Source organism: Schistocerca nitens, chromosome 3 (assembly GCF_023898315.1).
Source record: "Schistocerca nitens isolate TAMUIC-IGC-003100 chromosome 3, iqSchNite1.1, whole genome shotgun sequence".
NCBI lineage: Eukaryota > Metazoa > Arthropoda > Insecta > Orthoptera > Acrididae > Schistocerca > Schistocerca nitens.
This window is the reverse complement of record NC_064616.1, coordinates 259,908,255-259,920,359: the sequence shown is the minus strand read 5'-3', so window position 1 is coordinate 259,920,359 and position 12,105 is coordinate 259,908,255. Positions and strand designations below refer to the sequence as shown.

General features: G+C 41.4%; 1 protein-coding gene across 1 annotated transcript in view; it reads left to right on the top strand.

Annotated features, from left to right (window-relative positions):
• The window catches only part of LOC126249567 (uncharacterized), a 58,577-nt gene that overhangs the window by 34,041 nt on the left and 12,431 nt on the right, over nt 1-12,105 (top strand). The window contains exon 3 of the mRNA XM_049951230.1: nt 9,347-9,603. Within this exon, the coding sequence (XP_049807187.1) occupies nt 9,347-9,603 (257 nt within the window). The remainder of the gene's footprint in view (nt 1-9,346; nt 9,604-12,105) is intronic.

Here is a 12,105-nt window from a genome sequence, read left to right as displayed (position 1 = left end):
GAGATTGGCCTAATGATAGGTCACACACAGATTATTTATGGCTAAGAGACGTATTCCTCTTAACATATAGTTTGAGTTAGGCGCATGAGGCGTCTGTCAGATGCTGAGAATGTGTAACACAGTGACTTTGTGAAACACATAACGCACGTGGTGAGACTACAGCATATGTCCAGACCAGCCGCAGCGTAATGGAAGAGACAGTTAAAAAATTAATCCTTTTATTCTGATCACAGACACGAGTGCCCAATAAACTGTGAGTGAACTGATACCAAACCGAGTCTAGTCGGTCAATTGATTAACACGTCGCCAGTCTTAATTACTCAATCATCGTCATCATCATCATCATCACCAAACTAGTTTTCCCAGGTCCGCAGACGCTGCAGAAGTATTGTCTACAAGGAGGATCGTCGGTTGGAGTGGCAGCATAATTTTGGCATTCCCCGTTTATTTAATATAGAAAACGCTCAAGATGGCGAAATATAGCTTGGTTCCCTGACCGTTACTTCCAATGCTCATTGAAGCCACATGGTGGTCGCAGACATAAAGAGTCACCTGCGATCTGGGAATCCTCGCCATTTCGGATCACCCAACTTGAAAGAAAGAGTTCGGCCATTCCACTCGGCCTGAACAGCGGCTACGTTAACAACTCCAACTATTGTTAGGGTGGCCAAAATGATCTTTTCGCATACTGCGAATGTGCAATGCAGTTCGTCGAACGAGTCTTCAAATAGCTCGGAGAGCAGCTCTCCACCGCATTCCGTTGCAGTTACTAATAGTGTCGACGTCGCGAGGTTCATCGTACAGCAGTTACCGCCATTTTGTAGCAAGTGTTATGTTCCATTTCTTTGGGAGCAGCCTTGGGTTATGCAGGTTGCTTGTGTTGTTTGCAGCTACGAAGCAGGCAGCAAATACTACTGTTGCGTCTGTGCTGTCGTTATATTTGCGCCGCGAGGTGCCGGCGCTGCAAATTGACATTTATCGTGGTAAGATCTATTGTCCGACTCCTAATACTGTGACCGCATTCTTGACCCATAGCTAGCTTCTTTGCTATAATGATTCATGTTAATTCATTTTACGCTCTCTCTAGGGAATGGTCTTTATAATGACATTATTGTTTGTGTGAACTTTTGTTCTTTTAACTTATCCTACAGCAAGTCAATTGCTCGTCTAGCGGCTGCTTTATTGCGAGTGATACGCTAAGAAACTTGTGATAGGGGTACCTCTCATTTATGTGTCCATTTCTGAATAGATGCATTGCTAGACGATACTGAATTTCATTGGTTTCTAGCTTCCCTGTTGTCCCTTTAATCTATTTTTTACTGGACGGTGAAATACTTGCTGTAAGAAACAAAGTCCGACGTCTGGAACAGGAGGTCAGCAGTCTAGTGGTTTGCTACAGAACAATGATAGCTGGTACAATTAATTCAGATATTTAAGAGGAGAGATGGCAGAGACCCCATCCATAGCTACAGCTATTAGCCCACCAACCAACACACACGGTATAAATGAAAAAAATTGTTACAAATTAAATTTTCTCAACTCATACTGTGATAGGTTTGAATGTTTTCAGACATGCTGCTTAGTGTTGTCGACATGGGATCTCAGATCGATTCCATGTTCCTAAATTTCCAGAAGGCTTTTGATACCGTCCCTCACAGGCGACTATTAATCAAATTGCATGAATATATAGTATCGTCTCAGTTGTGTGACTGGATTCGTGATTTCCTCTCAGAGAGGTCACAGTACGTAGTGACAGATGGTAAATCATCGAGTAGAATAGAAGTGGTGTTCCGCAAGGTAGTGTCATAGGCCCTCTGCTGTTCCTGATTTATATTAATGATCTAGGTGATAATCTGAGCAGCCCCCTTAGATTGTTTGCAGATGACGCTGTAATTTACCGTCTAGTAAAATCATCAGACGATCAATTCCAATTACAAAATGATCTAGAGAGAATTTCTGTATGGTGCGAAAAGTGGCAATTAGCACTAAACAAAGAAAAGTGCGAGGTCATCCACATGGGTGCTAAAAGAAATACGATGAATTTTGGGTATACGATAAATCGCACAAATCTAAGGGCTGTCAATTCGACAGAATACCTAGGAATTACAAATACGAGCAACTTAAATTGGAAAGACCACATAGATAATATTGTGGGGAGGGTGAAACAAAGACGGCGCTTTGTTGGCACAACACTTAGAAGATGCGACAAACCCACTAAAGAGACAGCCTACATTGCATTTGCCCGTCCTCTGCTGGAACATTGCTGCGCGGAAGGAGATCCTTACCAGGTAGGATTGACGGAGGACATAAAAAAAGTGCAAAGAAGGGCAGCTCGTTTCGTGTTATCGCGCAATGGGGGTGAGAGTGTCACTAATATGATACGCGAGTTGGGGTGGCAGTCACTGAAACAAAGGCGGTTTTCTTTGCGGCGAGACGTATTTACGAAATTACAATCACCAACTTTCTCTTCTGAATGCGTAAATATTTTTTTGACAACCACCTACGTAGGGAGAAATGATCATCATAATAAAATAAGAGAAATCAGAGCTCGAACGGAAAGATTTAGGTGATCCTTTTTCCCACGCGCCATTCGAGAGTGGAATGGTAGAGAAGTAGTATGAAAATGGTTCGATGAACCCTCTGCCAGGCACTTAAGTGTGAATTGCAGAGTAACCATGTAGATGTAGATGTAGATGAGACACTCTGCTCTGTACCTCATTATAAGCTTGGTACGTTCGCATAAATGATCCTGCCTGACCCTCTGTAGCTGGTACATGTGTGCGTTATACTCTTCCATAATTTCCACGCGGTTACTTAATTTTGTCCTTACTAAGGACCACAGAATTCATACAGACGGTAAAAACTCTGTGAGCATCCTACTCTCACCACCCAGAGTCGAACCCTTGATCCGAATCTTGATATCCAGAGAGTCTCGTGAATTGCGCTTCACCACATAATAAGACATGTTAATGTCGGTGAGCTTGAACAATCTGTAGCCTACGCGCGATCTAAAGAGTCAAATGTAAAGAACTCGTAAGGCAAAAGCACAAAACAGGTAAAAGTTAACTACAATGTGTTCCATTTCACGAACAACTTATATATTCTCGTAAGTGACGAGCTAGAAAGGATTCGCTCATTGATAAAAATAATTCTACATGTGTACCCTATCGCCCTTAACGTTTGTAGGTGAAGTCGAAGAACACCCCGTTGGCGCCGACAGACATTTCTCGAGTATAGTGGAGGACAAAATTAACGCCAACCAATTCGTGGACGACATAGTTAAACGGCACGGATGGTAGCGATTCTCGAGACCAATACGTTTCCAATTCTTGGAATTACAACGTGGGAAGCTATTGGAAGGGGCAACAGGACTGATTTTTCATTTTAGTAAATATAGCAACCACCCACTTCGTTACGTATTTTTATTTAAGATAATACATGTTTCCGGCTTTCACCAACCTTCAATTATCATAATACATAAACTATCTCTCAAAAGTTTTCGAACGCCCTGAAAGTAAGACAAAAATCTAGTTATCATATTCAAATACTAATGAGCTATATTGTTTCCCCAATGTCATGCTCAGTATAATGTTTAAGAGATATGTTCCATGTTTTTAAAAGTGGAATCGTTCAAAACATAACTTTCCGTCGGTATGCTGTTCAGATTCCAAGCATAGCATGCCGCTAATGTTGTATTTTGGTGGTATAGTATAATCGTTCCTCGTTCATAGGACGTCAACAAATCTGTAAACAGGGTTACAGGTAAGAAAGGGGTATGTAGTTATGCACGAGATATAAAAGAGTGAACCTGTGTGAGTGCTCGGTGTAAACATCAATAATGGGTCGAAGAAAGGAGATTCCAAAAGAGAAACGTTCTGCTACTGTGTCTTCACATTGAACCGATCTTACTACGCGACAAACAGCACATCAAGAACATATTTCGTCCATTATACCTTGCAGAGGCATGCGGATACTGGCCAGAATATGGACCGACCTCGAAAGAGTAGGCCAAATGTCACATCAAAAAGTGAGTACAAATATATAGTAGTCACAAGTAAACGTAATCATTTCGAAAGAGTGCCACGTTTAGCAGCACAATTCAACCATAACAGGGAAAAGCCGGGGAGCGTAAGTACACTGCTGGCCATTAAAATTGCTACACAACGAAGATGACGTGCTACAGACGTGAAATTTAACCGACAGGAAGAAGATGCTGTGATGTGAAAATGATCAGCTTTTCAGAGCATCCACACAAGGTTGGCGACACATACAACGTGCTGCCATGAGGAAAGTTTCCAATCGATTTCTCATACACAAACAGCGGTTGACCGGCGTTGCCTGATGAAACGTTGTTGTGATGACTCGTGTAAGGAGGAGAAATGCGTACCATCACGTTTACGACTTTGATAAAGGTCGGATTGTAGCCTATCGCGATTGTGGTTTATCGTACCGCGACATGCTGCTCGCGTTGGTCGAGATCCAATGACTGTTAGCAGACTATGGAATCGGTGGGTTCAGGAGGGTAATACGGAACGCCGTGCTGGATCCCAACGGCCTCGTAGAATTAGCAGTCGAAATGACAGGCATCTTATCCGCATGGCTGTAACGGATCGTGCAGACACGTCTCGATCCCTGAGTCAACAGATGGGGACGTTTGCAAGACAACAACCATCTGCACGAACAGTTCGACGACGTTTGCAGCAGCATGGACTGTCAGCTCGGAGACCATGGCTGCGGTTACCCTTGACGCTGCATCACAGACAGGAGCGCCTGAGATGGTGTACTCCACAACGAACCTGGATGCTCGAATGGCGAAACGTCATTTTTTCGGATAAATTCAGGTTCTGTTTACAGCATCATGATGGTCGCATCCGTTGTTTGGCGACATCGCGGTGAACGCACATTGGACGCGTGTATTCTTCATCTCTATACTGACGTATCACCCGGTGTGATGGTATGGGGTGCCATTGGTTACAGGTTTCGGTCACCTCTTGTTCGCATTGACGGCACTTTGAACAGTGTACGTTACATTTCAGATGTGTTACGACCCGTGGCTCTACGCTTCATTCGATTCCTGCAAAACCCTACATTTCAGCATGATAATGCACGACCGCATGTTTCAGGTCCTGTACGGGCCTTTCTGGATACAGAAAATGTTCGACTGCTGTCCTGGCCAGCACATTCTCCAGATCTCTCACCAACTGAAAACGTCTGGTCGATGGTGGCCGAGCAACTGGCTCATCACAATACGCCAGTCACTACGTTTGATGAACTGTGGTATCGTGTTGAAGCTGCATGGGCAGCTGTACCTGTACACGCCATCCAAACTCTCTTTGACTCAATGCCCAGGCGTCAGAGGTAGTTGTTCTAGATACTGATTTCTCAGGATGTATGCACCCAAAATGCGTAAAAATCTAATCAAATGTCAGTTTTAGTATAATATATTTGTCCAATGAATAGCCGTTTATCATCTGCAGTTCTTCTTGGTGTAGCAATTTTAATGGCCAGTAGTGTATTGTGAAAACACGTTTTCAGGGAGTGAACCTTTACGGGCGTGTGGCGGCTAAGAAACCATAACTGACGGTTATTAATAGGCAGAAGAGGCTACACTGGGCAAGACGACATGAAAATTGGGAAGTAAATCAGTGTAAAAAGGTACTTTTCACTGACGAAACCAAATTGGAGGTCTCTAGCTCATTCAAATTTGAGGTCTTCGGCAAAAAGCGACGCAAGTTTGTTCGGTGGTTGCCAGGTGAACGAATGTTACACCAATCTGTATCTCCAACATTACAGCATGGAAGGGGTTCCCTCATGGTCGGAATGTTTTGGAAGTTGTAAGACTGTTGATCCTGTACAAAAAGCGGAACAATGAAGAGAGAGGAATACCATCGCATTCTACAGTATCATGCAAATCCACATGGAAGACGTTTGATTGACAAGGGATTCGTCATACAGCACGATAATGACCCTAACCTCACTAAAAAACTGTATGAAACGTATTTGGCAAATTTAGAAAAGAAGAAGTAACTGAAAAATATGATACAGCCGCGTCATCCTATTGAACTGCTTTGGGATCACTTTTATAGAGCAGTTAAATCAAGACATATTACCAACGTTCATCACCTCTCTACCAGACTGCAAGAGGAATGGTGGCATATAACCGAGGAAACCCTGATGAAGTTGACAGAAAGAATGCCTCGCGCATGCAGAGCATTGATTAAAGCTAAAGGAGGCTACTTTGAGTAGAGTAAAATTTGACTGCATGTATTTGGTTTCAATAAAAGATTATTCCAAATTTGACTTAAGAGTATTCCAGACATTGCTGGTTTCAATTTGCATTTTTTCCTCGGAATCACTGATGTTTAAAAACTTTTGAGCGGTAGTGTATTTGAGTCTTCAGTCAGTACATGGTTCAAACATCGACAGCAAGCTGGACGCTGCAGCTGCCCTGTGCAAAATAACAACTACTAGACTTAGCGAGTGGTATATTTACGGTGTATTCCTGTTTAGGTGTACTTACTTTCTACTCTGCTTGGTGTTCTTCTATATAAAATGTACTATATTTTTCTTTTTTATGGTATACCATATAACCTAAACAGTCACTAATGCAGTCATTGAAGAACCATATAGAGTTCTCAGCACATTCATGTTAAATACTGTCAGTTCTTTTTAGTTATAAGGAAAGCGTAAGCAAGATATAACTCTGACCATAGCTGACCAGTAAGTAAGTAGTAAACTTTGACCATAGATGTATTTTCGGAGGTAAACAAAGAATACAGGGCTGTTTTTGTGCTAAACGGAAGTACAAAAGCGTTTGTGCCACATCCATAAGGGCGAGGATCGCAATAACAACAAGCAGAGAAGAAAGTAAGTACACCTCAACAGCAATACGTTGTAAATAAACACCTCGCGAAGCGTAGTAAGTAAGCAAAGTTGTTATTTTGCACAAGGTAGTTATAGCGTCCAATTTGCTGTCGATGTTGTAACTACGTACTGCACAAAGACTCAAATATATATTACGCTAATTGAAGAGAGGTGAAAGCCCGAAACTCGTATTAACTTAAATAAAAATACATAACAATACGGCCGGTAGTTGTATTTATTAAAATAATATATTACACAGCCACGGAGCTTAGCTGCGATTAAAATGGATAAATTATTGAGAACTGTCTTGGTAACTGTTGATGGGATGTTGAATTCTCCTTGGTATGTAGTTAGAATGGCAAACACTTTAGTCATCCACTTCATGACCAGAGTACTAAACGACATTTTCCGGAAAGATAAAGCAAAACCCAACATTGCAGTTCACACCATAAACGCCTTGTGGAATGTACGGATCCTAGGCTGGCCTTGCTTTTCCCATGATTTGTCACTCGTAGAGCATGTCTGGAATATCACCTTTCAGCCAGCAGTCTTCGTGAGGTGAAGTGAGACTGACATAGCAAGAAATTCCCCAAGATAATATTCGGAAGCTATCCGAGTCCCTACCTCAACCAATACAGGAGTGTATTCGTTTCTCTTGGTGGCCACAACGCATGCTGATGTTGACGATAGATATCGATTCCGAATATTACGGAAATTTAACCGTTTAATTCTAGGCGCTACGGTCTGGAACCGAGCGACCGCTACGGTCGCAGGTTCGAATCTTGCCTCGGGCATGGATGTGTGTGATGTCCTTAGGTTAGTTAGGTTTAACTAGTTCTAAGTTCTAGGCGACTGATGACCTCAGAAGTTAAGTCGCATAGTACTCAGAGCCATAACCGTTTAATACTCGTTACGTGATTAAAATTACCTCTAAGTTTAACAAATATGGGACTAGTGCTTTACGGTGTAACATTTTTTCCCCGTCAGTGTAGATCCAGACACTTATATTTTTAAAACGTCTACATATACAGGGAGAACCAAACTTCACGCACGCGGATGCAACAGCGCGATTCCTAGTTCTCGACAGAACAAAAAGGACGCTAACAGAATTTCGTCCCGTCCATGTTTTCGGTGGAAAAGTCGAAAGGCTATTTAACAACATTATAATCTCATGTATGACGAGTATCTTCATTCAGTATTGTCTGGCTGTGTTGCACGGTTAATGCAGTGGGTACTGTTTCCGAATGGAATGCCAAGAGTTAGAGAATTCGATTCCACGTCTAAGTAGATTTTTTCTAATTTTTAACTGCCGCACTAATTGCTATACAAGAACTACAGCAGTTTCTACTCGAAACAGTATCGGTTACTTAATACTAACACAATAATGAGAGTACAATGCTTTTTATTATTCCACTTTTAAAGATATGTTTTGCCTTTAAACATTTACTGTGTTCTAGTCCTTGCATTACACCCTTCCATGCCTTCCACCCGTAGTGAATATAGTACGTTCGTTTAAGCTGTCCACATAGATTTTATAGTTATCAAAAAATGTTCAAATGTGTGTGAAATCTTATGGGACTTAACTGCTAAGGTCATCAGTCCCTAAGCTTACACACTACTTAATCTAAATTAGCCTAAGGACAAACATATACACCCATGCCCGAGGGAGGACTCGAACCTCCTCCGGGACCAACCGCACAGTCCATGACTGCCGCGCCTTAGATCGCTCGGCTAATCCCGCGCGGCTATAGTTGTCATTATCCTTCAACAGTTAATTTATTTATAATTAACTATGAACGTTTCTGTCACGTTTGACCAATAATTATTGTGTAGTACGCCATTATTTGGCAGATGTCCGCCCCCGGTAGCTGAGTGGTCAGTGCCACAGACTGTCAATCCTAAGGGCCTGGGTTCGATTCTCGGCTGGGTCGGAGATTTTCTCCGCTCAGGAACTGGGTGTTGTATTGTCCTAATCATCATCATTTCATCCCCATCGACGCGAAGTCGCCGAAGTGGCGTCAACTCCAAAGACTTGCACCCGGTGAACCGTCTACCCGACGGGAGGCCCTAGTCACACATTTGACAGATCAGAGTTAGAAAGAGAACTGAATATTGACTTGGAATCGAGCTCCCGAACTTCAGTAATATAAAGCAAAACTAGCCACTGCACGAACGAGGCAGGACAGTTACAGAATATTGAATGACGACACTTGTCACACTTGCAATTACAGACTTGCCGAATTGCCTTTCTTTGACTTTCATTTTCTACCGAAAGTATGCAAGGAATGAAATTTCATTACAGACATTTTTATATTGCTATTATACAACGAGTCGTGCTGAGACGTTAGAGTGCCCGAATGTGTTCGCCCTGTATATGGAGTGGGAATGCCAGAGAGAGAGAGAGAGAGAGAGAGAGAGAGAGAGAGAGAGAGAGAGAGAATATGCTTGAACAACGAATGAGACACATGTGTTGTGGCTGCAGCTATACAAGACGCAGGAGCTGGCGGAGGACACGTTGATCGAGGCGGAGGACGCGGGGGTGCTGGCGTACGAGTGCGTCACCAAGCTGGAGGAGAAGGCGCGCGCGCTGTCCCCCGACGGCGTGGAGCGCATGCGGCTCTGCGTCGAGGACGAGGCGCAGGAAGGCTTCCGCCTGCGCGAGGACGTGCGCGTCGCCGTCGACACTGTAGCGCCGCTGCTGCTCAACCTGCAGCGCAAGTTGCTCGACTGCATCGAGGAGTACGTACGCATGCTTCTGCCTTTGTCCAATCTAGCGGAGGCGGTCTGTGTATCGCCAGTGAACGATGTTTATTTTTTTATTTTACTCCTTTCATTTTGCTGTAGAAGAACAAGTGAGCATGTGGAAAGCCCAACGTCCTTAGAAGTCTTGTAATACTTAACTAACGGGTTCCCGGCTAACTGCAATTTCTTGGACGCATTTCGATCATTTTTATTAATTACTAGCTGAGCACCTGTCTTTGCCCAGGTATATATTTATTCCAGTCTTCTGTTAGCCCATCTCTGTCCACCTACTGCTCCACACTTCTACCCCATCACTCTCTTAGTTAGTTAGTTGGTTGCGTGTTCCATTGATCAATCGCACGGTACAGTAGCCGTTATGATGTGGAAAGTGTCAAGTGCACAAGAAATGCACATATGAAACAAAATTTACAAAACAACACACAGTTAAAGATTAATATTTCTGTTATTTACCCCATTCCCTTAAATGGCACAAAATGCATATACTATATTTATAGATTTATTTATTTCTATTCAAGAATTCATCTATGGTATAGAAGGAGTTGTTAAGGAGATATGATTTCAATTTATTTTTGAAGCTATGACTGCTGTTTCTCACACACCTTATTTCATCTGGTAATTTGTCGAAAATTTTTATAGCAGCATACTTTACTCCTTTCTGTGCCAAAGATAGGTTGAGCAAAGGATAGTGTAAGTGTTTCTTTTTTCTCGTATTATAATCATTAATGTCACTGTTGTTTTTAAACTGGTCCATGTTGTTGAGAACAAAATTTCATTAGTGAGTAAATGTACTGTGAGGCTGTTGTAATAATTCCCAATCTTTTAAAAAGATGCTTACAAGATGTGCGACTATGAACACCACACATTATTCTAACCACTTTCTTTTTAGCAGTGAATACTTTTTGTCTAAATATTGAGTTACCCCAAAATATTATTCAGACATCAGAGAGTGAAAGTATGTTAGCTTACTCATTTCTATATCTTCAAAATTGGCAATTATTCTGATTGCAAAAGTTGCTGAACCTAGTTGCTTTAGAAGATCCAAAATATGAATTTTGCAATTAAGATTCTCATCTATGTGTGCACCCAAAAACTTAGTATGCTCTATCCTGTCTACTGACTTTCGTTGATGTGTTATATTTTTTGAAGGAATTGTACTTTTTGCAGCAGAAAATTGGATGTACTGTGTATTTTCAAAGTTTAGAGCAAGCCCATTTGCAGAAAACCAATTAATGACTTTTCCAAAGACCTTATTTGTATCATTTTCAATTGGAGTTTCTTTTACCGGATTAATAATGATGCTTGTATCATCAGCAAACAGTGTCAGTTCAGCTTCTTGTTTCAGATAGAAAGGGAGGTTGTTCATATATATATATATATATATATATATATATATATATATATATATATATATATATATAGGACAGAAGGGGACCCATGATCGAACCCTGTGAACACCTAATGTAATTTCGCCCCAATTAGATGAAGTGGGGTTATTTAAATCACTTGACCCATATAAGGAAACGTTTTGCTTCCTGTTCTGTAGGTATGACTTAAACCACCCATATGCTATTCCATTTATACCATAGAATCGTAGTTTCTGTAACATAATGTCATGCTTCACACAATCAGATGCTTTGGACAAGTCACAGAATTCCTATTGGTGACATTTTACTATTTAAAGACTCTATTATGTGGACAGTGAAACTGTATATTGCCGTCTCAGTGGATCAGCATTTTTGAAATCCGAACTGTGATTTACAAAGTATCCCATTACTGTTGAGATGGCTAACCACTCTTGAGTAAATTACTTTCTCGAAGATTTTTGAGAATGCTGTAAGCAAGGATACTGGACGATAATTATTGACATCTGTGGTGGCCCCCTTTTTATAGAGAGGCCTAACAATGGCATATTTTAACCTGTGTTGGAAAATACCTTGAGTTAGTGATGCATTACATATGTGACTCAGAACGTCAGCTGTAAATGCTCCACATTGTTTTAATATCTTATTGGGTATGTCATCTACTCAAACAGAACATTTATTTTTCAAAGACTTAATAATTTTACTTATTTCACAAGAGGTTGTTACGTGAAACTTAATGTGGCTGAAGTTTTTCAAAACACACTCATCCATGTACTGCCTAGCTTTTTCTTTTGAACTGTTCTCACCAATTTTTTTTTCCTACACTTAATAAATGGTTGTTAAATACATTAGCTACTTGTGTACTGTTGGTTAGGATGGTCTCGTTCTCTTTAACAGTAATACAACCTACCCCAGTGGTTACTTTTCCTGTCTCCTTCTAACAACATTCCATATTGATTTGATTTTATTGACTACCTCCAAAGGAGATTGCTGATTCGTACACCCACTGTATTCCTTTCCTGAGCATATGTAATATGTGTACCAAGTTTGGTTGGAATCGATGCATAGTTTAGGAGATATGATACATATACAGGATGAACGTAAATAAAACCGACAA